Source organism: Somniosus microcephalus, chromosome 14 (assembly GCF_052327205.1).
Source record: "Somniosus microcephalus isolate GS21.2 chromosome 14, FLI_Smic_1.0, whole genome shotgun sequence".
Classification (NCBI taxonomy): domain Eukaryota; kingdom Metazoa; phylum Chordata; class Chondrichthyes; order Squaliformes; family Somniosidae; genus Somniosus; species Somniosus microcephalus.
Window position 1 is genome coordinate 133,877,788 of NC_141000.1, and position 27,320 is coordinate 133,905,107.

General features: G+C 49.7%; 1 protein-coding gene across 2 annotated transcripts in view; it reads left to right on the top strand.

Annotated features, from left to right (window-relative positions):
- slc37a1 (solute carrier family 37 member 1) overlaps positions 1–27,320 on the top strand; it is a 194,669-nt gene that overhangs the window by 162,849 nt on the left and 4,500 nt on the right. The window contains exons 18-19 of one of the 2 annotated variants that reach the window (XM_086007336.1): positions 10,486–10,583; positions 18,290–18,351. In XM_086007336.1, coding sequence (XP_085863462.1) covers positions 10,486–10,583; positions 18,290–18,351 — 160 coding nt within the window. Of the gene's footprint in view, positions 1–3,081; positions 5,945–10,485; positions 10,584–18,289; positions 18,352–27,320 lie in introns of those variants that run through there. The other variant, XM_086007338.1, reaches the window with a different exon arrangement.

The window sequence follows — 27,320 nt, forward strand, 5'->3', positions numbered from 1 at the left end:
TCTGGCTTGGATTTCATTTTCCACCAAGTGAACAGACTGTGCCTTACTTCCCTCAGCAGCCGAAGATGCTCCCCATTTGGCCCGTGTGACTTCTATTTTGAGCGCTGCAAACTTTTTAAATACCTCTTTATCTGTTTTTATCCTATCTAATTCTTGTATCCCTTCTTCCCTTACTTGTGCATCCTCCCTCCTCTACCCCACGTATTGGGCCTGAATTGGCAGTCGGCATAGCTGAGGACTACGCCGCCGACATCGCAAGGAAATCCGCACCTACCTCATGCGATCCTCCCTCCGAGAACTTCCTTTCAAATGCTGCAGAGTTCTGAGCACCGTACTCCCCCACAGAGCCCAGGAGCACACCATTGTGCGTGTGTGCACCTGCGATCACGGGGGGTGGTGCTCCTTTCACTTCCTAACTTATAGCCAATAGCCAATCCAATACTCCCAAAGTGAAGTTCTGGGTGAATATCAGGGATCGATCTTTGTCTCTCCTTTATACAGATATACATGACTCAGAAAAAAATTGTACCGTTATTTCATAACAACAAACTTCCTTTTAAAACAAAGTATTGCAAAACTTCCATTGTGCCAATTTTTGCTGTTACAAATATCAGTGCAGACCACTCATCATTTTTTTTATTACAAAACTGCGTACAGTTTTGGTTTCCATATTTAAGAAAAGATATACTTGCTCTCGAGGCAGTTCAGAGAAGGTTCACTCGGTTGATTCCGGAGATGAGGGGGTTGACTTATGAGGAAAGGTTGAGTAGGTTGGGCCTCTACTCATTGGAATTCAGAAGAATGAGAGGCGATCTTATCGAAACATATAAGATTGTGAGGGGGCTTGATCGGGTGGATGCGGGGAGGATGTTTCCACTGATGGGTGAGACTAGAACTAGGGGGCATAGTCTTAGAATAAGGGGCTGCCCTTTCAAAACTGAGATGAGGAGAAACTTCTTCACTCAGAGGGTAGTAAATCTATGGAATTTGCTACCCCAGAGAGCTGTGGAAGCTGCGACATTAAATAAATTTAAAATGGAGATAGACAGTGATGTGCCTTCAATAACTCAAAGACAAGGAGTTTAAAGGATTCAACTAAAGGCTTTTAATCACTAAGAACATTGCAGCATTGCAGGTCTTTCCACATCGGGTTCGTCTGGTAGAAATGACTCATACAGCTCTTGAGACCTTTATATGGCAAAAGACAGGGGCGTAGCCAATACACACAATAGGAACAAAAGGGGGCGGTTCACACAATACAAAGCAGGTAAAACACAGGGGCTGATGAAGGCATATATTTCATCACATTCACCCCTTCTACAGATTTAGTCTGTCCGGGGGTGTGATAGTCCTTCCTAAACGTCGCAACAGTACCTCCGGTTCCGACCGGGAGTCCGTGGTGCCCTCCTGGGCATACCCATGTGCTGGGGGTGTTGCAGGTACTTCTGGGGGTGGTGAGGATACCTCTGGGGATGGTGGAGGTTCTTCTGGGGGTGGTGGTGATGGGTCGTCGTCGCTTCCTGCCGAGGCGAGGTCCTTTATGGACACGGTGTCCTCACGCCCGTCGGCGTGCTTGACCTACGCGTACTGTGGGTTTGCGTGGAGTAGGTGTACTGCCTCCATGAGTGGATCCGTTTTGTGGCCCCTCACATGCTTTCGTAATAGGACTGTCCCTGGGGTGGAGAGCCACGAGGGTAGGGACACTCCTGAGGTTGATTTGCGGGGAAAAACAAACATCTTCTCGTGAGGAGTGGCGTTAGTAGCAGTACACAGTAGCGACCTTATCGAGTGGAGTACGTCTGGGAGGACCTCTTGCCAGCGGGAGGTGGGGAGGCCTTTAAACCTTAGTGCTAAGGTGACCGCCTTCCACACTGTCGCGTTCTCCCTCTCCACTTGCCCATTACCCCGGGGGTTATAACTAGTGGTCCGACTCGTGGCTATCCCCTTCGACAGCAGGTATTGGCGCAGTTCGTCGCTCATGAACGACGCCCCCCTGTCAGTGTGGATGTAGTTAGGCATGCCGAACGTGCAAAACAGGTTGCCGAGGCACTTGATGACCGTGGCACTGGTCATGTCTGGGCAGGGGTAGGCGAATGGGAAGCGGGCGTACTCGTCCACAATGTTGAGAAAGTACACATTGCGGTCGGTGGAGGGGAGTGGTCCCTTGAAATCTAAGCTCAGGCGCTCGAATGGCCGTGTAGCTTTGATCAGGTGGGCTCGGTCGGGCCTGAAAAAACGGGGCTTGCATTCCGCACAGGTGCGGCAGTCCCTGGTCATAGACCGGACCTCCTCGATGGAATAGGGCAGGTTATGGGATTTTATAAAGTGGAATAGCCGGGTGACCCCCGGGTGGCAGAGGCCGTTGTGGAGGCCCTGTAGCCTGTCCCCCTGGATGGTGGCACACATCCCTCGTGATAGGGCGTCGGGGGATTCGTTGAGGGCCCCCGGCCTATATATTATGTCGTACTCAAACGTGGAGAGTTCGATCCGCCACCTGAGAATTTTGTCGTTCTTGATCTTCCCCCTCTGTTTGTTGTTAAACATGAAGGCTACCGACCGCTGGTCGGTAAGCAGTGTGAAGCGTTTGCCGGCTAGGTAGTGCCTCCAGTGCCGCACTGCCTCCACTATGGCCTGGGCCTCCTTCTCTACCGAGGAGTGCCTGATCTCGGGCCCTTGGAGGGTTCTTGAGAAAAAGGCTACGGGCCGCCCATCCTGGTTGAGGGTGGCTGCTAAAGCGAAGTCGGACGCATCGCTTTCGACCTGGAAAGGGATGTTTTCGTCCACTGCCTGCAGCGCGGCCTTCTCAATGTCGTGTTTAATGCTGTTGAAGGTGGCGTGGGCCTTGGCCGTGAGCGGGAAGGACGTTGATTTCAGGAGGGGACGGGCCTTGTCGGAATAATTGGGGACCCATTGGGCGTAATAGGAGAAGAACCCTGTAATGATATCAGCAAATAGTGATGTTATTTGCCTGTTTGATTATGATGCCTTTCCAGCATGTTTGCATGTATTGATTACTTATGCCTGACCAGCAGAGGTCACGTGAGAGACAAGCAGTTGAGTTTAGTTTCAATTTCGTTCTAGATGGATCACTAGCATGATGTCTCCTGTAAAGCTGTTAAAAAGAGTTGAACAGACTTTAGATTAAAAGACATTCTCTTTCATAAATGTCTCGTCATTGAACCCACAAAGAAATCAATACATGGTGTCAGAAGTGATTGAAAGAGATGAAGAGGAAAAATCTGAAGTTAAATCAGCTCTCCACAGATACTTACCATTAGAGAATAGCTAACGAAGTGAAAAATGGAAGGTTTACTCCCACCGGCGAAGCTTCAGTTGACAGGTAATGTGGCTGAAAATTGGAGGAGATTCAAACAACGTATGGGGTTGTATTTAGCGGCAATCGGAGCTGACGAGAAAAGTAATAAAAAGAAATCGTCACTGTTCTTACATGTCGTGGGTGATGAAGTGCTGGAGGTGTATAATAACTTCACATTCGCTGCTGATGGAGACAAAATGAAGCTAGATAAAATAATGGAACAGTTTGAGGCCTACTGCATACCTAAACGTAACGTGACGTTTGAGAGGCACAGATTTTTCACGTGTACAGAAAACGGGTGAGACTATTGATCAGTATGTGACTGAACTGAGAAACAGAAGCAAATCGTGTGAATTTGGGGGACTGACAGACTCGCTGATAAAAGACAGACTGGTGTGTGGTATTCCGGATAATGGTCTAAGGGAAAGACTACTAAGAGAGCAAGATCTAGACCTGGGAAAAGCCATAGCACTGTGTAGGGCTACAGAGACTGTGAAGTTGCAGGCAAAGGAGCTGTCCAGTGACAATAGCTGCAACGTGGATGCAGTGAGAAAGAACGGACACAAACCGTTTAACAAAAAGAGCGCCAATGTGAAAAAAGAGGCGTGGCCAGCGAACGAAAATGAAAGGGACAATCGAAAGACGTAGTCGATGCGGTACACAGCATCCACCAAAAGAGTGTCCAGCATATGGTAAAAAATGCAATAGTTGCAACAAAAACAACCATTATGCCCGTTGCTGTAAGAACCAAGCGCAACAAAGCAAGGTCCATGCAGTAGATGAAAGCGAGATAGAGGAGTCCAATGTAGATGTTGTGTCTGAAAACAAAGAAGAAAAAAGAGACTGGATGTTGACACTAAAAGTGAATGACATACACATTCCATTTAAATTGGATACTGGAGCACAAGTTAATGTGATATCAGAGACTGATTTTAAGAAAATTAGACCCAGACCAAAGATACATGGAATAAAAGTGAAAGTGACAGGATACTCAGGTACTGATATACCAGTGAAAGGAAGATGCATTGTCAAAGTAACACACAAGGACAGAGAGCACACGCTAGCATTAATCGTGGTGCCAAAGGATGTGCAAGCCATACTAGGTTTAATAGCCTGTGAGAGACTGAAGCTGGTAAAGAGAGTCCTCGTTGTGGAAAGCGAAGGAGAGACAGTCTATGATGAACTCATGAAAGAGTACAATGACCTATTTCAGGGTCTAGGCTGCCTGCCAGGAGAACACATGATCAGAGTAGATAAAAGTATGCCAACGGTCATACATCCATGCAGAAAAGTTCCGTTTGCTCTTCAAAAGCAACTGAAGGCAGAGTTGGACAGGATGGAAAGCCTGAACGTGATTCAGAAGATAGATGAGCCAACTGAGTGGGTGAGTTCCCTCATCGTTGTGGACAAAAAGAATGGAAAGCTCAGAATTTGCCTGGATCCAAGAGATCTAAACAGAGCAATAAAGAGAGAGCACTTCAAGCTTCCTACACGTGAGGAAATCATGGCACAGTTTTACAATGCAAGTTTCCGATACTTTGCCAAAGAGTGGGACTTTGTCCACACAACGTCAAGTCCTCACTTTCCACAGTCCAATGGTCTAGTGGAAAAATCGGTCCAGACAGTGAAAAGACTGATATACAAGGCAAAAGACAGTGGAACTGACTTCTACCAGAGCATGCTTGTATACCGCACAATGCCGCTCGAGTGCGGTATGTCACCAGCCCAACTCCTTATGGGACATATGCTAAGGTCAAACCTACCCATCCCGGAGAACCTCCTGAAAACAAAAGAGGGGGAGAAAGTGAGGAAGTTCAAAGAGCAACAGAAAGAAAAGCAAAAGTACTACTATGACAGAGGAACACAAAACCTACCTGAACTCCACACTGGTGACCAAGTAAGGTTCAAAGACAAAACAAACATATGGACTCAGAAGGGAACTGTCCTGAGTGAAGTTCAACCAAGATCATACACCATTCAGACAGATGAGGGTGCTGTTCTGAGAAGAAATCGTCGAGATCTTCTCATGGGACCAGCCACAGCAGGTCAAAAGACTGATACTGTTGAACAATCGGATCACACAGCTGAGAAACCATCATCTGAGGCAACAACTCAGATTCAAGGACAATCAATCAGAAAATCCTCAAGACACGTGAAGCCTCCTGAGAGACTCATTGAGCAAATTTAAGGACTATTGTTATAGAAGGAAGTAATGTTATCTTATTCTTTCTTCAAGTTCTAGTGTATTTACATATTTCATGTGAACACACAAAGCAAGGTTAAAAAACCTTGATCATGATAATGTAAGTTCATTAAGTGTTACAGTTAAAATGCAGATTAATACAAAGAAAACATGTTGTTAGTTAAAAGTAAAATACTTTTGTTTTAAGAAAAGGAGATGTAATGATATCAGCAAATAGTGATGTTATTTGCCTGTTTGATTATGATGCCTTACCAGCATGTTTGCATGTATTGATTACTTATGCCTGACCAGCAGAGGTCATGTGAGAGAAGCAGTTGAGTTTAGTTTCAGTTTCGTTCTAGATGGATCACTAGCATGATGTCTCCTGTAAAGCTGTTAAAAAGAGTTGAACAGACTTTAGATTAAAAGACATTCTCTTTCATAAATGTCTCGTCATTGAACCCACAAAGAAATCAATACAAACCCCAGGCACCTTTTCAGGGCCTTGGGAGTGTTTGGTAGGGGTAGCTCCCGTAGGGGGCGCAATCGGTCGGGGTCCGGACCGATTTCCCCGTTTTTCACCACGCAGCCCAGGATACAGAGGCGCATGGCGCTAAAGACACACTTATCCTCGTTGTAGGTGAGATTGAGTCTGAGAGCGGTTTTCAGAAATCTCGCGAGGTTCGAGTCGTGGTCTTGCTGGTCGTGGCCGCAGATGGTGACGTTGTCTAGGTATGGGTAGGTGGCTGTTAACTGGTTCTCATCGACCATGCGGTCCATCTCCCACTGGAAGACCGAGACCCCATTCGTTACCCCAAAGGGGACTCTGAGGAAGTGGTAGAGCCGTCCATTCGCCTCGAAGGCGGTGTATGGACGGCCCTCCAGCCTAATGGGGAGCTGGTGGTATGCCGATTTTAGGTCGATGGTGGAAAACACCCGGTATTGCGCAATTTGGTTAACCATATCCGCTATGCGGGGCAGAGGGTAGGCGTCTAGCTAGGTGTATAGATTAACCGTCTGGCTATAATCTATCACCATCCGCTTCTTTTCACTCCCCTTAACTACTACTACCTGGGCGCGCCACGGGCTGGTACTGCATTCGATGATACCCTCCCGCTTGAGTCTTTCTACTTCCGACGCAATGAACCGTCTATCCTCCCAGCTGTACCGCCTACTCTTGGCCACTATGGGTCGACAGTTGGGTGCGAGGTTGGCGAACAGAGAGGGCGGCTTGACCTTCAGGGTAGCCAGACCGCACACTGTGAGGGGCGGCTGGGACCCACTGTAGGTAAGCGTGAACTTTGGTGGTGGCACTGGAAGTCCAGACCCAAGATCACGCTCACACAGAGATCTGGCATTATCAATAGTTTAAAATCTCTGTAATCAGTGCCTTTTACCGACAACATAACCGCGCAGAAACCTGTAATTTTTGAGGTATGAGTCTTATCAGCCATGGCGATTTTGCCCTGTGTGGGGACTATCGTTAGTGAAAGTCGTTTTACCAGGCTAGGATGAATAAAGCTTTCGGTGCTCCCGCAGTCAATCAAGCATTTAACCTTGTTCCCGTTTACCTCTATGTCCATCATCGATTTAGACAACGGATGCGGCCTGGATTGATCCACTGTGATCGAGGCCACCAGTGGGTCCTGGAGGTCCGTGTAGTCGGGGCAAGATGGTGGACTCCATGAGGGTGGACAAGATGGCGTCCAAGATGGCCGCTCCCATGGCGCGCACGCGGCGGTGGTGGAGTTGGAGGCGGGGTTCCCTCTGCAGACTTTGCTGAAATGTCCTTTCTTCCCGCATTTAAAACAGGTGGTGCCCTTCGCTGGGCACAGATGCCTGGAGTGTTTGTCCTGGCCGCAGAAGTAGCATTTCGGGCCCCGATGCATCGCGGCAGTAGTGGGGCTCCTGGGTGGAGGCTGGGGCTCCGATGGTGCTGGGCTGGCCTGAGACCTGGGAGGTGAAGATGGCTTCCAAGATGGCGGCCCCTACGGCGCGCACGAGGCGAAGTGGGCCGTGTGGCCTGAGGAACAGGATTCAGGGTTCCTCTGGGCCATATCCAGCGATCGCGCTATATCCATAGCCTGTTTTAAGTCCAGTCCCTCCTTTTCAAACAGTTTCTGCCGAATGTAATTAGAACTGAGGCCCGCAATAAAGGAGTCTCGGATCAGCTCCTCCATGTACACGATGGCAGACACGGCCTTACAGTTACAGTCTCTGCCCAGTACTTTTAGGCTTAGCATAAAGACCTCTAGTGACTCACCATGCCGCTGCGTGCGAGTAGTCAGAAGATGCCTGGCGTACACCTCGTTTATTGGCCGCACGTAGTGGGCCTTCAGAATGGTGCAGGCATCCCCGTAGCTGGTGGCATCTTGGATGAGAGGGGAGACCCGATGGCTCACCCAGTTTCGCAGGATTTCCAGTTTCACGTCTCCGGTGGCGGTTGCGGCTGCTATGGTGGTGGATGAGTTTGCAATGAAGAATTCGAAGCATTGGAACCAGTGTCCGAACTGTGTGGCTGCGTCTGAGGCATGGGGGTCCAGATTCAAGCGCTCTGGTTTCAGGAGTCGATCCATCTTGGTGTTTTAGTGATTAAAATTGATGTGCCTTCAATAACTCAAAGACAAGGGGCTGGATTTTCCTAAGCCCCTGGAGTCGGGTTGGAGGCGTGCGGGCGATAAAAATCGGAGATCCGGGGGTCCCGACCCCATCCCGCCTCCAACCCGCCTCCATGTCAATTTCATAGGAGTCGGGTTGCCGACAAGTGCTGGAACCCGACTCCCAGAGGCGGGAAGGGATTAAAGGCAATTAAACTGCCTGTTAACAGGTAGTTAACAGGTAGTTTTTTGCCTATTCGCGATTTTTATTGCTGGTTTGTGGGCTTCCCGACAGCTCCAAACCACGAAAAGTTTTCGAGGCGGGACGTGGGTCTGAGGTCTTGGAGGGGTCGAGATGCCCAGTGTTCAGGTGAGTGAGGGGTGCAGGAGTGCAAAGGTAAGTGTTTTGCAAGTGTTTAAAGTGTTTAAATAAGCTTAACTTACTTTTACTTACCTTTACAGGAGTCCTGCACTCCGGTGTCGGGAGTCGGCTGCAAGAATTTAAAAAAAAATCAGCTTCTTGGTTTCTGCAGCAAAATGATTTTAAAGTTATCCTGAGAAAGGACTGAGGCTGAATTAGCAGTTTTCCAGTGCTTGACAGCTTCAAACAGCTGTTAAACACTGATCTTTCATCTGCCAAAAGCTTTTGACAGATGAAATGTCAATCTCTGACGTCACCTGTTGCCGGGTGGCCCTTAATTGGCCTGCTGAGCCCACAGGGCGGGCTCAACAAGGTCAATCAGAGGAAAATCCAGTGGGTTGGCCACATCTCCATGGAGGCGGGACAACAAGCCCGAATGTGGGTTTCCCACCTCCAACCCGCCCCCGTAGCAAAATCCAGCCCATGGAGTTTAAAGGATTCAACTAAAGGCTTTTAATCACTAAGAACATTGCAGGTCTTTCCACATCGGGTTCGTCTGGTAGAAATGACTCGTACAGCTCTTGAGACCTTTATATGGCAAAAGACAGGGGCGCAGCCAATACACACAATAGGAACAAAAGGGGGCGGTTCACACAATACAAAGCAGGTAAAACACAGGGGCTGGTGAAGGCATATATTTCATCACAGACAGTTTCCTAGCTGATAAGGGAATTAGGGGTTACGGGGAACGGGCAGGGAAGTGGACGTGAGTCTAGGTTCGGATCAGCCATGATCCCATTGAATGGCGGAGCAGGCCCGAGGGGCCGTATGGCCTACTCCTGCTCCTACCTCTTATGTTCTTATGTAATTGTCACAAACTGCATTGTAAAAAAAAAATTAACTAAAAGGCTGCCATTATGATAAATTCTGTAACTGCAATCTCATGGTAACAATCTGTTATTGTAAATCTCTCATTAGAACAAAGTATGTTTATTCAAAATTCACAAAACATCTGTTGTAAAAAACCTCTGGCAATACAAGTCTCTCATTACTTTACACTCTGATTATTAACTTCTCATTAAAAAAAGGTTACAAACCACTCATTTAATGCTTTATTCAGTGTACTTACAAGCACTTAATTATGAAAACTCTTAAAACAAATCTTCCATTATAGCACTTGGTTACAGATCCTTTTGTATTACAATTTTCTCATCCGGTCCCCTTACACTGTGTAACAGGCTTCCTGCGCCTGTTTGCACCAGACTTAACATTTTCAGCATGATTACCTCGCAGTAGGTGGGAAATTAGCTCAACTTCTCGCCAGCACCTCGATTTGTATGAGGAGGTGAAGGACGCAGTGAAGCCCATGTGCAGTCGGAAATTGTGGTCAGTTTCAAAGACAGTATGACAGTGCACTCCACGTATACATCATACCAACCGCAAATTCAGGGTCATTGTGTAATTCCCTTTCTAAACTCCTCTGCCTCCTTCTCCTCCTTTAAGACCCACCTTAAAACCCACCACTTTGACCAAGCTTTTGGTCACGCCTCTTAATATCTCCTTTTTTGGCTTGGCTTCCATTTTTTGATTCAGACGCTATGAAGTTTCTTTGGAATATTTATCTATGTTAAAGGTGCAATATAAATGCAGGTAGTTGTTGCAATATGTATCACACTTCTGACTGGAGCTTTAGGCACTCTGTGTTGATCTCTTTTCTGCCCATTCCCCCCCTCCCCCAGGTAGTACTGCTGGTGTTACACTTGTGGCTGTAAATGTAAATATTAAAACAGGCTAATGAATGACAATTAATCTTAATTTAGATGATGCACACGAGAATGGGAAACCGCAAGCATGTCCAGGGTGAATAGTGCCCATTTACCCTGCTCGGATCTAGTGGTCCTGGGCAGTCTGGGATCTCTGAATGTAAACGGTATCTCTGTCAATAAGTTTTTGAAGTTCCTTGTTTGTATTCTGTTGCCATGTTCCTGGGACTGACGGACTCTTGTTCTGTGCCTTCCTCTGCCTGCAGGTGCTGCTTTAGGGCCTCTATTAGCTGGTCTCATCTCCCCCACCGGTTGGAACAATGTCTTTTACATGCTGATGGTAGCAGATGCCTTTGCTTTGTTGGTGAGTAGAAATGCCATTGTCATTATCTCACTCTTAATTGGTAATCATTTCTTGTTTATCAGGTGCCCAGAGAACCCTCCAAGAACTGCATGACATCAATCTGTTACAGGCTTTAGATGAGGTTCAAGTTTCTAGACTCTTGATTGCATTACTGCCACCTGACTGAACAAGCAGCCTCTCCCTTGTGTAATGTGTTTTGGTCAACTGGGTGTGTGACGTGCATGGCACTCCATCACTATTTTCAAGGGCAACAGAATCAAACTACTGAGGCATCAACCCCTGTAGAATTTCTGCTTGCCCAATATGGAGTGCACACCCCCCTTACACAAGAGCTTGGCCACAGGTTGTTCTAAAGACTGCTAAATGCAAAGGGAAACTTAAACCAAGCAACTTACCAGTACAGAGCTCTGGGAAGTTTCCTGCTGCTTACCCTGCTAGGACCACCCTACTCAGTAGAAGACTCACAATGTGGTCTCCTCTACATTGGGGAGACCAAACGCAGATTGGGTGACCGCTTTGCGGAACACCTCCGTTCAGTCCGTAAGGGTGACCCCGAGCTTCCGGTCGCCTGTCATTTTAATTCACCGCCCCATTCCCACTCAGACCTCACCGTCCTCGGCCTCTGGCATTGTTCCACAGAAACCCAGCGTAAGCTCGAGGAACAGCACCTCATCTTCCGATTAGGCACTTTACAGCCTTCTGGACTCAACATCGAGTTCAACAATTTCAGATCATAACCTCGACCCCCATTACATTTTTATATATTTTTTTATCCACACCTTTGTTTTGTGCCCTTCCCCCTTTTTTTTCTCTCCCACATGGCAGCTGTCTCTCATTCTGCCAGCGCATTTCACACTTCACACTGCATCCATGTAATAAACATCTAGAGCCGTCTTTTGTCTCTACTAGTCCGATCACCATCTCGTCTCATCTTGAATATCTCTTAATGTCTCTTCACTTCTCTTTTGTTCTTTATCCCCATTTCCCAGTCCCCAAACTGGCCTTTTAATCTGTTTAATTTCCTGTGTTTTCTCTCAGTCCTGACAAAGGGTTTCGACCTGAAACATTGACTCTATTTCTCTGTCCATGGATGTTGCCTGGCCTGCTGAGTTTTTCCAGCATTTTCTGTTGCACTCAGTAGAACATTGGTCGGCAGGATTATCCGGATCCGAATGGGAAACTCCCATCAGTTACTGCCCCGCTCACCCACTGTCCCTGACTGCCCCGCTCACCCACTGTCCCTGACTGCCCCGCTCACCCACTGTCCCTGACTGCCCCGCTCACCCACTGTTCAGAGGAACATATAAGTCTTATTGTTCATGCAACATATCCTAGCTAATTGCAACACTAACACATACAGAAAAATGTTGTAGCTTTTGTGAAACAATCTTTACATAAATTGAGTCTCAGAATAGAACTGAGCTAAGGCATGTTCAAATACTTGGCAACTACAGACATCTCCAAACTGTCCCTTACTGTCTAGGTCACCCACTGTCCCAGTAAACCTCTGACCCTTAAGTCAGGGTATGGTACGTAGTGGTTATGTTACTGGACCAGTAATCCAGAGGCCTGAACTAATATTCCAGAGAACACAAGTTAAATTCCCACCATGGCACTTTGAGAATTTGAATTTAGTTTGAAAAAAAACGAAATCTGGAATCAATGGTGACCTTGAAGCTGTTGGATTGTCGCAAAATCCGAACTGATTCACTAATGACCTTTGGGGAGGGAAACCTGCCGTCCTTACCCGGTCTGGCCTATATGTGACTCCAGTCCCAACCCAGCTGCCCTCTGAAGTGGCCAATCAGTTGTATAAAACTGCTGCAAATAATAAGAATAAAACCAGACGGAACATTCGGCTGAGATCTAGGCATCAAATTTGGACACAACGAAGGCACACCCAGCCCAGTGACCCTATAAAGTCTCCTTCACTAACATCTGGGCACTGGTACCAAGGTTGGAAGAACTGTCCCACAGACTAATGGAGCAATAGCCTGGCATCGTCATACTCACAGGATCAGACCTATCACTCAACGTCCCAGACTACTCCATCATTCCTGTGTATGTCCTGTCCCACCGGCAGGACAGACCCAGTTGAGGACTCCCAGGGCCACTCCCACCTGACTGTATACCACTGTGCCCCACCTCTGGTGGATCTGTATCATGGCTTCAGGGCAAACATGGGCAAGGAAACATGCTAATTACCACCTATCACCCTCCCTCAGCTAATGAATCAGTACTCTTCCATGTTGAGCACAACTTGGAGGGTGCACTGAGGGCACAGAATATGCTCTGGGTGGAGAACTTCAATGTCCATTGCTAAGGCTCAGTAGTACCACCATTGACCGAGCTTGCTGAGTCATGAAGAACCTGTCCAGTGGTTCCGCGAAGCAACACAAGGGAATAATGGACTTGAGCTCGTCCTCACCAATCTACCTGTCGCAGATGCATCTGTCCATGACAGCATTGGTAGCAGTGACCACCGCACAGTCCTTGTGGAGACCAAGTCCCGTCTTCACTCTGAGAACACCCTCCATCGTGTTGTGTGGCACTATCACCATGCTAAATGGGATAGATTCAGAACAGATCTAGCAGCTCAAAACTGGGCATCCATGAGGTGCTGTGGGCCATCAGCAGCAGCAGAATTGTATTCCACCACAATCTGTAACCACATGGCCCGGCATATCCCTCACTCTACCATTACCATCAAGCCAGGGGACCAACCCTGGTTCAATAAGGAGTGTAGAAGAGCATGCCAGGAGCAGCACCAGGCGTACCTAAAAATGAAGTGCCAACCTGGGGAAGCTGCAACACAGGACTACATGCATGCTAAACAGCGGAAGCAGCATGCTATAGACAGGGCTATGCGATCCCACAACCAACGGATCAGATCAAAGCTCTGCAGTCCTGTCACATCCAGCCATGATTGGTGGTGGACAATTAAACAACTAATAGGAGGAGGAGGCTCCATGAACCACCCTAGCATGAATGATGGTGGAGCCCAGCACATGAATCAAGTAGACAAGGCCGAAGTGTTCGCTACCATCTTCAGCCAGAAGTACTGAGTGGATGACCCCCCTCGGCCTCTTCGAGATCTGCAACACCACAGATGCCGGTATTCAGTCAATTCAATTCACTCCACGTGATATCAAGAAGCGGCTGAATGCACTGGATACAGCTAAGGCTATGGGCCCCGACAACATCCCGGATATAGTATTGAAAGCTTGTGCTCCAGAACTAGCCGCGCCTCTAGCCAAGCTGTTCCAGTACAGCTACAACACTGGCATCTACCCGACAATGTGGAAAACTGCCCGGGTATGTCCTGTCCACAAAAAGCAGGACAAATCCAATCCGGCCAATTACCGCCCCATCAGTCTACTCTCAGTCTTCAGCAAAGTGATGGAAGGTGTTGTCGACAGTGCAATCAAGCAGCATTTACTCACTAATAACCTGCTCACTGATGCACAGTTTGGGTTCTGCCAAGACCACTCGGCTCCTGACCTCATCACAGCCTTGTTCCAAACATGGACAAAGGAGCTGAATTCCAGAGGTGAGGTGTGAGTGGCTGCCCTTGACGTCAAGAAACCATTTGACCGAGTGTGGCATCAAGGAGCCCTAGTAAAACTGAAGTCAGTGGGGATCTGGGGGAAAACTCTCCACTGGCTGGAGTCATACCTAGCACAAAGGAAGGTGGTTGTGACCATTGGAGGCCATTAGTGGTGGGTAAAGTTTTAGAAACAATGATCAAGGAAAAAATTAACGGGCACTTGGAGAGGTTTAAGCTAATTAAGGAAAGCCAACACGGATTTGTAAAAGGCAGATTGTGTTTGACTAATCTAATTGAATTTTTTGATGAAGTAACAGGGAGTATTGATGAAGGGAATGCAATGGATGTTGTCTACATAGATTTTCGGAAGGCGTTTGACAAAGTACCACATAGAATGCTGGTAAACAAAATTGAGGCTCATGGAATAGGTGGGTCAGTGGTAGCTTGGATAAGGAATTGGCTTAAGGACAGAAAGCAACAAGTTGTGGTAAATGGCTGTTTTTCAGACTGGAGGATGGTAGACAGTGGTGTTCCCCAAGGGTCAGTGCTGGGGCCACTGCTTTTTTATATATAAATGACCTGGATATTGGAATACAGAGTAGAATTTCTAAATTTGCTGAAGACACCAAACTTGGGGGTGTGGCATAGAAACATAGAAGATAGGAGCAGGAGTAGGCCATTCGGCCCCTCGAGCCTGCTCCACCATTCAATGAGATCATGGCTGATCATCCAAATTCAGTACCCTGTCCCTGCCTTCTCCCCATATCCCTTGATCCCTTTAGCCTTAAGAAATATATCCAACTCCTTCTTGAATATATTTAATGAATTGGCCTCCATTGCCTTCTGTGGTAGAGAATTCCACAGGTTCACCACTCTCTGGGTGAAGAAATTCCTCCTCATCTCTGTCCTAAATGGCTTACCCCTTATCCTTAGACTGTGACCCCTGGTTCTGGACTCCCCGGCCATTGGGAACATCCTTCCTGCATCTCGTCTGTCTAGTCCTGTTAGAATTTTATAAGTTTCAATGAGATCCCCTCGCATTCTTCTAAACTCCAGTGAGTATAAGCCCAATCGACCCAATCTCTCCTCATATGTCATTCCTGCCATCCCAGGTATCAGTCTGGTGAATCTTCGCTGCACTCCCTCCATGGCAAGAACATCCTTCCTCAGATAAGGCGACCAAAACTGCACACAATACTCAAGGTGTGGTCTCACCAAGGCCCTGTACAACTGTAGTAAGACATCCTTGTTCTTGTACTCGAACCCTCTCGCTACGAAGGCCAACATACCATTTGCCTTCTTGCAAACAGTGATGATGATGCCAATCGACTGCAACAGGACATAGAAAGGCTCGCAGAATAGGCAGTCAAGTGACAGATGGAATTTAATACAGAGAAGTGTGAGGTGATGCATTTTGGCAGAAAGAACAGGGAGAGGCAATATACACTTAATGGCCCAGTTTTAAAGAGTGTGCAGGGACAGAGGGACCTGGGAGTTTGACAGCAAAATACTGCGGATGCTGGAAATCTGAAATAACAACAGAAAATGCTGGAAAAACTCAGCAGGCCAGGCAACATCCGTGGAAAGAGAAATAGTCAACGTTTCGAGTCAAACTCTTTGTCAAGACTGGAAAGGCACAGGAAATGAAATAGATTGAAGGGCCAGGCTGGGAGAGAACAAAAGAGAAACGAAGAGACATTAAGAGGTATTCAAAGCGAGACGAGATGGTGATAGGACTAGTGGAGACAAAAGACGGCTCTAGATTAGGTGTGAAATGTCCTAGCAGAATGAGACAGCTGCCATGTGGGAGAGAGAAAAAAAAGGAAGAGGGGGGTGGGGAGGAGGGAAAGCCAAAACAAAGGTGTGGATAAAAAATATAAGTAAAAATGTAATAGGGGCCGAGGTTATGATCTGAAATTGTTGAACTCGATATTGAGTCCAGAAGGCTGCAAAGTGCCTAATCGGAAGATGAGGTGCTGTTCCTCGAGTTTACGCTGAACTTCCGTGGAACAATGCAAGAGGCCGAGGACGGTGAGGTCCGAGTGGGAATGGGGCGGTGAATTAAAATGACAGGCAACCGGAAGCTCGGGGTCATCCTTACGGACTGAACGGAGGTGTTCCGCAAAGCGGTCACCCAATCTGCGTTTGGTCTCCCCTGGGACCTGGGAGTTAATGTGCATCGGTCCCTGAAGGTGGCAGGACATTGAGAGAGTGGTTAACAAAGCATATGGGATCTTGGGCTTCATAAATAGAGGTACTGAGTACAAAAGTAGAGAAGTTATGCTGAACCTTTATAAAGCGCTGGTTAGGCCACAACTGGAGTATTGCGTCCAGTTCTGGTCACCACACTTTAGGAAGGATGTGAAGTCCCTTGAGAGGGTGCAGAGGAGATTTACCAGAATGGTTCCGGGGATGGGGGATCTTAGCTACAAGGACAGGTTGAAGAAGCTGGATTTGTTTTCATTAGAGTAAAGGAGATTGAGGGGTGATTTGATAGAGGTGTACAAGATTATGACGGGTTTGGATAGGCTAGACGGGGAAAGGCTGTTCCCACTAGTTGATGGTGCAAGGAATACGGGACACAGATTTAAGGTTTTGGCTAAGAGATATAGCGGGGATGTGAGGAAAATCTTTTTTACACAGCGAGTGAGGATGACCTGGGATGACTAGGAATTCGCTGCCGACGGAAGTGGTGGAAGCGGAGACACTCAGTGTTTTCAAGGGGAGACTGGATAGGCACTTGAGGGAAATAAACTTGCAGGGCTCCGGGGACAGAGCGGGGGAATGGGACTGACTGGATTGCTCTACAGAGAGCCGGCATGGACTCGATGGGCCGAATGGCGGTCTCCTGTGCCGTTATGACTATGACAATCATCTCAGTCCCAGAACATCACTGCAGGAGTTCCTCAGGGCAGTGTCCTAGGCCCAACCATCTTCAGCTGTTTTATCAAAGCCCTTCCCTCCATCATAAGGTCAGAAATGGGGATCTTCGCTGATGATTGCAGCATGTTCAGTTCCATTTGTAATTCCTCAGGTAATGAAGCAGTCCGTGCCCATATGCAGCAAGACCTGGACAGCATCCAGGCTTGGGCTGATAAATGGCAAGTAACATTTGGGCCTCACAAGTGTCAGACTGTACCATCTCCAACATGAGAGAATCTAACCACCTCTCCTTGACATTCAGTGGCATTACCATCGCTGAATCCCCCACCATCAACATCCTTGGAGTCACCACTGACCAGAAACTCAACTGGACTAGCTCGATAAATGCCATAGCTTTCAGAGCAGGTCAGAGGTCTGTGGCAAGTGACTCAGCTCCTGACTCCCCAAAGCCTACCATCACCTTTAAGGCACAAGTAAGGAGTGTGATGGAATACTCTCCACTTGCCTGAATGGGTGCAGCCCCAACAACACTCAAAAAACTCAACACCAACCAGGACAAAGCAGCCCACTTGATTGGCATCCCATCCACCACGTTAAATACCCACTCCCTCCATCACCGGTGCACCGTAACTGCAGTGTATACCATCGACAAGATACGCTGCAGCAACTCGCCAAGTGTTCTTCAACAGCACCTCCCAAACCTGCAACCTCCACCACCTATAGAAGGACAAGGGCAGCAGGCGCATGGGAACATCACTGCCTCCAAGTCATGCACACCATCCTGGCTTGGAAGTATATCGGCGCTGGGTCAAAATCCTGGAACTCCCTCTCTCAAGGGCAACTAGAGATGGGCAATAAATGGCGGCCTTGCCCACATCCCGAGAATGCTGCTCCATTATGCATTGCCTCTGGTGTAGAATCTGCTGCATGGCTCCTAGTATTGCCTCTGGTGTAGAATCTGCTGCATGGCTCCTAGTATTGCCTCTGGTGTAGAATCTGCTGCATGGCTCCTAGTATTTCCATGGTTGAAGATTTTCCAGCTGATGGTTGATGACCATGAAAACTACAACAGTTCTTGCACTTCAAAAGTAATTTATTGTGTGAACAGAGACATTTAAGTGGTAATCTGCTGCAGAATAATGGTATTATGTTGTAAAACCCAAGTGCCTTCTAGATTCTATATTCACTAGATTTGAATCATTGTTTGAGGTAGATTTATATCAATGTAAAATCAGGCATTTTGTCCTAATTGAAAAGTTTTCTGTTTTTATTTAAGTTACTGATGCGTCTTGTACTGAGGGAGCTTCATATTTTGGGGCCAAAGGTGGATCAGACTGAGTAAGTAGCATCTGTTCTGATACTGAATTAGAAAATAAAAGTAAGGAGGTAAATGAGAGTCCAAACTTAAACACTAAATCCTGAACGTTAAAGGTCAACTGCGCTGAGACTAATCCTAATGGAAATGGAGGATATGGTGTGGGCAGCAGATCAAAGGATCACAAGACAGATACACAAGGAAGGTCAGGTCACTTGGTCCACCTTCACTTATCCCGCAGAGAGACCCTGCTGTCCCCGTCACAGCACCCGGAGACCCTGCTGTCCCCGTCACAGCACCCGGAGACCCTGCTGTCCCCGTCACAGCACCCGGAGACCCTGCTGTCCCCGTCACAGCACCCAGAGACCCTGCTGTCCCCGTCACAGCACCCGGAGACCCTGCTGTCCCCGTCACAGCACCCGGAGACCCTACTGTCCCCGTCACAGCACCCAGAGAGACCCTGCTGTCCCCGTCACAGCACCCAGAGACCCTGCTGTCCCCGTCACAGCACCCGGAGACCCTACTGTCCCCGTCACAGCACCCAGAGAGACCCTGCTGTCCCCGTCACGGCACCCGGAGACCCTGCTGTCCCCGTCACAGCACCCAGAGACCCTGCTGTCCCCGTCACGGCACCCGGAGACCCTGCTGTCCCCGTCACAGCACCCAGAGACCCTGCTGTCCCCGTCACAGCACCCAGAGACCCTGCTGTCCCCGTCACGGCACCCGGAGACCCTGCTGTCCCCGTCACAGCACCCGGAGACCCTGCTGTCCCCGTCACAGCACCCGGAGACCCTACTGTCCCCGTCACAGCACCCAGAGAGACCCTGCTGTCCCCGTCACAGCACCCAGAGACCCTGCTGTCCCCGTCACAGCACCCAGAGACCCTGCTGTCCCCGTCACAGCACCCAGAGACCCTGCTGTCCCCGTCACAGCACCCGGAGACCCTGCTGTCCCCGTCACAGCACCCGGAGACCCTGCTGTCCCCGTCACAGCACCCAGAGACCCTGCTGTCCCCGTCACAGCACCCGGAGACCCTGCTGTCCCCGTCACAGCACCCAGAGACCCTGCTGTCCCCGTCACAGCACCCAGAGACCCTGCTGTCCCCGTCACATAGTTACATAGTTACATAGAGATAGGAACAGGAGTAGGCCATTCGGCCCTTCGAGCCTGCTCCGCCATTCAATGAGATCATGGCTGATCTTCGTCTGAGATCATAGCTGATCTTACCAGTTCAGTACCCCGTCCCCGCCTTTTCTCCGTAACCCTTAATCCCCTTAGCCTTCAGAAATATATCCAATTCTCTCTTGAAAATATTTATTGAATTAGCCTTCACAGCCCTCTGTGGCAGGGAATTCCACAGGCTCACCACTCTTTGAGTGAAGAAATTCTTCCTCATCTCTGTTTTAAATGATTTGCCCGCTATTTTTAGACTGTGGCCCCTGGTTCTGTGCTCCCCTGCCATTGGAAACATTCTCTCTGAATTCAGCCTGTCCAGGCCTGCCATAATTTTATATGTTTCGATGAGATCCCCTCTCAATCTTCTAAACTCCAGTGAGTACAAGCCCAAACTATTCAATCTCTCCTCGTAGGTCATTCCCGCCATTCCAGGTATCAGCCTGGTGAATCGCCGCTGCACTCTTTCCATGGCAAGAACATCCTTCCGCAGATGGGGCGACCAAAACTGTACACAATACTCCAGATGCGGTCTCACCAGCACCTTGTACAGCTGTAGTAAGGTATCCCTATTCCTATACTCGAACCCCCTTGATATGAAGGCCAACATACCATTTGCCTTCTTAATCGCCTGTTGCACCTGCATGCTCTCCTTCAGTGACTGGTGCACAAGAACACCCAGGTCCCTCTGCACTTCCCCATCTCCCAATCTATTGCCATTTAGATAATAATCTACCCTCCTGTTTTTACCCCCAAAGTGGATAACCTCGCATTTATCCACATTATAGTGCATCTGCCACGTATCCGCCCATTCCCCCAACCTGTCCAAATCGCACTGTAGCCTCCTGACATCCTCATCAGAGCCCACCCCTCCTCCTAGTTTAGTGTCGTCAGCGAATTTGGAAATATTGCATCCAATTCCCTGATCCAGATCATTTATATATATTGTGAACAGCTGGGGTCCCAGGACAGATCCTTGCGGCACCCCGCTGGTCACTGCCTGCCACTCCGAAAACGAGCCGTTTATTCCAACTCTCTGTTTTCTATCCGCCAGCCAGTTCTCTATCCACGTTAATACTTTGCCCCCAATCCCATGAGCCTTAATTTTGCATGATAATCTTTTGTGTGGAACCTTATCGAAGGCTTTCTGGAAGTCAAGGTACACCACATCCACTGGCTCTCCCCCATCTATTTTACCAGTTACTTCCTCAAAAAATTCCAGCAGATTAGTCAAACACGATTTACCCTTTGTAAATCCATGTTGACTCTGTCCGATCCTTTCCCCATTTGTCAAGTGCTCCGCTATTTTATCCTTAATAATGGACTCTAGCATTTTGCCCACAACCGATGTAAGGCTTACTGGTCTATAATTCCCTGCTTTCTCTCTACCCCCCTTTTTAAATATTGGGGTAACATTAGCTACCCTCCAATCCACGGGTATTGTTCCCGAGTCAATGGAGTTCCGGAAGATGATCCTTAGAGCATCTGCTATCTCCAGGGCCACCTCCTTAAGTACCCTAGGATGTAGTTTATCAGGCCCCGGGGATTTGTCGGCCTTCAGTCCCCTCAACTTACCCAACACCATATCCCTAGAGATACTAATTTCTGTCAGCTCCTCCCTCTCATTAGTCCCTATGTTTGCCGATATTCCTGGGAGGTTATTTGTGTCCTCCTTTGTGAATACAGAACCAAAGTATGAGTTTAATTGGTCTGCCATTTCCTTATTCTCCATTATATATTCTCCCGAATCGGACTGCAAGGGACCGACTTGGGATTTTACCAGTCTTTTCCTCCTGATATACCGATAAAAGCTTTTGCAGTCTGTCTTTATGTTTGCTGCAAGTTTACTTTCGTATTCTATTTTCCCCTTCCTGATTAATCCCTTTGTCCTCTTTTGCTGTATCCTGTACTGCCCCCAATCTTCCGGTCTGGTGCTTTTTTTTGCCAGTTGATATGCCCTTTTTTTTGATTTTATGCTGTCCCTAATTTCCCTCGTTATCCACGGTTGAGCCACCTTTTTAGGTTTATTTTTATGCCAAACCGGTATAAACATGTTCTGGAATTCTTCCATTCTATCTTTGAATGCTTGCCATTGTCTATCCACTGTCAATCCCCCCAGAAACACCACCCAATCAATCTTACCCAATTCCCGTCTCATACCCTCGTAATTCCCTTTATTTAAGTTCTGGACCTTAGTCTCTGATTCAATTTCCTCACTCTCCATCTCGACTGAGAGCTCGATCATATTATGATCGCTCTGACCCAAGGGGCCTCGTACAAGAAGATTGTTGATAAGTCCCTTCTCATTGCACAATACCCAGTCTAAAATGGCCTGATCTCGAGTCGGCTCCTCGACATATTGGTCCAGATAACCGTCCCGAAAACATTCCAGGAATTCCTCCTCCTCAGAATTTTTACTAATTTGGGTAGTCCAATCAATATGTAAATTAAAGTCACCCATGATGACAGCTGTGCTCTTATCGCACGCTTCTCTAATTTCCCTTTTTATGCCTTCCCTCACCTCCATATTACTATTTGGAGGCCTATATATCACACCCACTAACGTTTTCCTCCCCTTGCTATTTCTCATTTCTACCCATACAGATTCCGTTTCATCCGAGTTAATATCCTTCCTTTCCATTGCATTAATCCCCTCCTTTACCAGCAATGCTACCCCACCTCCCCTACCTTTTTGCCGATCCTTCCTAAATATTGTATATCCCTGGATGTTAAGTTCCCAGCCTTGCCCACCCTGCAGCCACGTTTCTGTAATCCCAATCAAATCATACTTGTTTACCTCTATTTCCACAACTAATTCATCCACCTTGTTCCTAATGCTTCTAGCATTAAGATACAAAGCCTTCAGGCTTGCTTTTTTCACACTCTCATTATGAATTAGTTTGGCCCTTTGTGTTTCTCTCCTTTGCTTATTGCTTCTCACCTTTCTACCATCTATTTCTGACTTCATATGACTTCCCTCTTTTCCACTATCTAGGTTCCCATCCCCCTGCCAAATTAGTTTAAATCCTCCCGAACCGCCCTAGAAAATATTACCCCGAGGACATCGGCTCCCTCACAGTTCAGGTGTAGACCGTCCCCTTGGTACAGGTCACTCCTCCCCAAGAACTGGTTCCAATGCCTCAAGAATTTAAATCCCTCTCCCTTGCACCACTGCTCAAGCCACGTATTTAGCTTATCTATCTTACTCTCTCTAAACTTATTAGCTCGTGGCACTGGTAGCAATCCAGAGATTACTACCTTTGAGGTCCTACTTTTCAATTTAGCTCCTAACTCCCTAAATTCAGCTTGTAGGACCTCCTCCCTCTTTTTACCTACATCGTTGGTACCTACATGTACCACGACAACTGGCTGATCCCCCTCCCCCTTCAGAATGCTCTGCACCCGCTCCGAGACATCCTTGACCCTTGCACCAGGGAGGCAACATACCATCTTGGAGTCTCGGTCTCGGCCACAGAAACTCCTATCTATCCCCCTTACAATTGAATCCCCTATCACTATAGCCCTATCCCTTTTTTTCCCACCCTTCTGTGCAGCAGAGCCAGTCATGGTGCCCTGAACCTGGCTGCTGGTGCCTTCCCCTGATAAGTCATCTCCCCCAACAGTACCCAAAACGGTAAACCTGTTTTGGAGGGAGATGACCGCAGGTGACTCCTGCACTACCTTCCTGCCTTTACCCTGCCTTTTGGTCACCCATTTACTGTCTGAGCTAGCCTTTACCTGCGGTGTGACCAACTCACTGAATGTGCTATCCACAACATCCTCAGCATCGCGTATGCTCCAGAGTGAGTCCATTCGCAGCTCCAGCGCCGCCATGCGGTCTGCTAGGAGCTGCAGCTGGACACACTTCCTGCACACATAGTTGTCAGGGACAGTGTCCCTGATTTCCCACATGGCACAGGAGAAGCATGACACGGGTCCGAGCTGCCCTTCCATGACTTAACCCTTACAATACCCTTTTATTTACTACGATTTAGCTTAACTATTGAATTCTACTTAGAATAAGTTTGTGAAAGTACTCACCAACCAGTCACCTACCTGTTTTCTGGTGTTGTATTTTCACTGCCGCCTCCTGTCCTGGAACCTTCTCCACCTAGGTTAGGCTCCTGAAATAAAATAAATTGAACCTACCTTTTCAACTTCCCCTAACCCCTGCTGTCCCCGTCACAGCACCCGGAGACCCTGCTGTCCCCGTCACAGCACCCGGAGACCCTGCTGTCCCCGTCACAGCACCCGGAGACCCTGCTGTCCCCGTCACAGCACCCGGAGACCCTGCTGTCCCCGTCACAGCACCCGGAGAGACCCTGCTGTCCCCGTCACAGCACCCAGAGACCCTGCTGTCCCCGTCACAGCACCCGGAGACCCTGCTGTCCCTGTCACAGCACCCGGAGACCCTGCTGTCCCCGTCACAGCACCCGGAGACCCTGCTGTCCCTGTCACAGCACCCAGAGAGACCCTGCTGTCCCCGTCACAGCACCCGGAGAGACCCTGCTGTCCCCGTCACAGCACCCAGAGACCCTGCTGTCCCCGTCACAGCACCCGGAGAGACCCTGCTGTCCCCGTCACAGCACCCGGAGACCCTGCTGTCCCCGTCACAGCACCCGGAGAGACCCTGCTGTCCCCGTCACAGCACCCGGAGACCCTGCTGTCCCCGTCACAGCACCCAGAGACCCTGCTGTCCCCGTCACAGCACCCAGAGACCCTGCTGTCCCCGTCACAGCACCCGGAGAGACCCTGCTGTCCCCGTCACAGCACCCAGAGACCCTGCTGTCCCCGTCACAGCACCCGGAGACCCTGCTTTCCCCGTCACAGCACCCGGAGACCCTGCTGTCCCCGTCACAGCACCCAGAGAGACCCTGCTGTCCCCGTCACAGCACCCAGAGAGACCCTGCTGTCCCCGTCACAGCACCCAGAGAGACCCTGCTGTCCCCGTCACAGCACCCGGAGACCCTGCTGTCCCCGTCACAGCACCCGGAGAGACCCTGCTGTCCCTGTCACAGCACCCGGAGACCCTGCTGTCCCCGTCACAGCACCCGGAGACCCTGCTGTCCCCGTCACGGCACCCGGAGACCCTGCTGTCCCCGTCACAGCACCCGGAGACCCTGCTGTCCCCGTCACAGCACCCAGAGAGACCCTGCTGTCCCCGTCACGGCACCCAGAGAGACCCTGCTGTCCCTGTCACAGCACCCGGAGACCCTGCTGTCCCCGTCACAGCACCCAGAGAGACCCTGCTGTCCCCGTCACAGCACCCGGAGACCCTGCTGTCCCCGTCACAGCACCCGGAGACCCTGCTGTCCCCGTCACAGCACCCGGAGACCCTGCTGTCCCCGTCACAGCACCCGGAGACCCTGCTGTCCCCGTCACAGCACCCGGAGACCCTGCTGTCCCCGTCACAGCACCCGGAGACCCTGCTGTCCCCGTCACAGCACCCGGAGACCCTGCTGTCCCCGTCACAGCACCCGGAGAGACCCTGCTGTCCCCGTCACAGCACCCGGAGAGACCCTGCTGTCCCCGTCACAGCACCCGGAGAGACCCTGCTGTCCCCGTCACAGCACCCGGAGAGACCCTGCTGTCCCCGTCACGGCACCCAGAGACCCTGCTGTCCCCGTCACGGCACCCAGAGACCCTGCTGTCCCCGTCACAGCACCCGGAGACCCTGCTGTCCCCGTCACAGCACCCAGAGACCCTGCTGTCCCCGTCACAGCACCCAGAGACCCTGCTGTCCCCGTCACAGCACCCAGAGACCCTGCTGTCCCCGTCACAGCACCCAGAGACCCTGCTGTCCCCGTCACAGCACCCAGAGACCCTGCTGTCCCCGTCACAGCACCCAGAGAGACCCTGCTGTCCCCGTCACGGCACCCGGAGACCCTGCTGTCCCCGTCACAGCACCCGGAGACCCTGCTGTCCCTGTCACAGCCCCCAGAGACCCTGCTGTCCCCATCACAGCACCCGGAGACCCTGCTGTCCCCGTCACAGCACCCAGAGACCCTGCTGTCCCCATCACAGCACCCAGAGACCCTGCTGTCCCCGTCACAGCACCCAGAGACCCTGCTGTCCCCGTCACAGCACCCAGAGACCCTGCTGTCCCCGTCACAGCACCCGGAGACCCTGCTGTCCCCGTCACAGCACCCGGAGACCCTGCTGTCCCCGTCACAGCACCCGGAGACCCTGCTGTCCCCGTCACAGCACCCGGAGACCCTGCTGTCCCCGTCACAGCACCCGGAGAGACCCTGCTGTCCCCGTCACAGCACCCAGAGACCCTGCTGTCCCCGTCACAGCACCCGGAGAGACCCTGCTGTCCCCGTCACAGCACCCAGAGACCCTGCTGTCCCCGTCACAGCACCCAGAGACCCTGCTGTCCCCGTCACAGCACCCAGAGAGACCCTGCTGTCCCCGTCACAGCACCCGGAGACCCTGCTGTCCCCGTCACAGCACCCAGAGACCCTGCTGTCCCCGTCACAGCACCCAGAGACCCTGCTGTCCCCGTCACAGCACCCGGAGAGACCCTGCTGTCCCCGTCACAGCACCCGGAGACCCTGCTGTCCCCGTCACAGCACCCGGAGACCCTGCTGTCCCCGTCACAGCACCCAGAGACCCTGCTGTCCCCGTCACAGCACCCGGAGACCCTGCTGTCCCCGTCACAGCACCCGGAGAGACCCTGCTGTCCCCGTCACAGCACCCGGAGACCCTGCTGTCCCTGTCACAGCACCCAGAGAGACCCTGCTGTCCCCGTCACAGCACCCAGTATTCAGTGTTTTTGGAAGATTTGTCCACATTTAAGTACAGGTTACATCAGGGTTGAAGGAAAAAGGGGCATGAAGGGATGTGGGAACATAGTGGGCACATAGGATTCGAACTACTATACGTGTGGAGGATCGACATCAACATGGACTGTTTCCGTGTTGTAATTTCTATGTACTTCTAGAATAAGACATTGGGGGTGGAGCTCGTTATTGTGTTATGGACGAGCTACTAGAATCATAAAGCACAGAAGCCCATTCGGCCCATCGTGCCTGTGCCGGCTCTTTGAAGGAGCTCTCCAATTAGTCCCACTCCCCTGCTCTTTCCCCATAGCCCTATGATTTTTTTCCTTTTCAAGTATTTATCTAATTCCTTTTTGAAAGTTATTATTGAATCTGCTTTCACTGCCCTTTCAGCCAGTGCATTCCAGATCATCATAACTTGCTGTGTTTTTTCTATTCGTTCACGGATGTGGGCGTCGCTGGCAAGGCCAGCATTTCTTGCCCATCCCTAATTGTCCTTGAGAAGGTGTTGGTGAGCTGCCTTCTTGAACCACTGCAGTCTGTGCTGCTTTGTTTTGTACAATGAGGGGCTTGCTGGGCCATTTCAGAGGGCAGTTAAGAGTCAACCACATTGCTGTGGGTCTGGAGTCACATATAGGCCAGACCGGGTAAGGACGGCAGATTTCCTTCCCTAAAGGACATTAGTGAACCAGATGGATTTTTACGACAATCCGGTAGTTTCATGGTCACCATTACTGATAACTTTGTATGACATTGAGTTTTAAAACAAGTAGTTCTGCAAGTCACTTTAACGTGTTTCAGCTGTTGTACATTTTAACCAGTAAATGTTCTGATTGCATTTTGAGAGGGTCTGCTTTCAATAGCCTGCAGTACCAATCATTCCTGCTGGTGGTGCTGCTGAGCTATCGAGGCTCTGCTCAGAGTCACCAGCAAGAAGATGCTTGTGTTGTAATTCAGTCTTCGACCTCGCTTACTTTGCAGTAATAGTATGGGTTTAAATTATCTGTCCCTTTTAATATTTTAGTTACATTAATGTG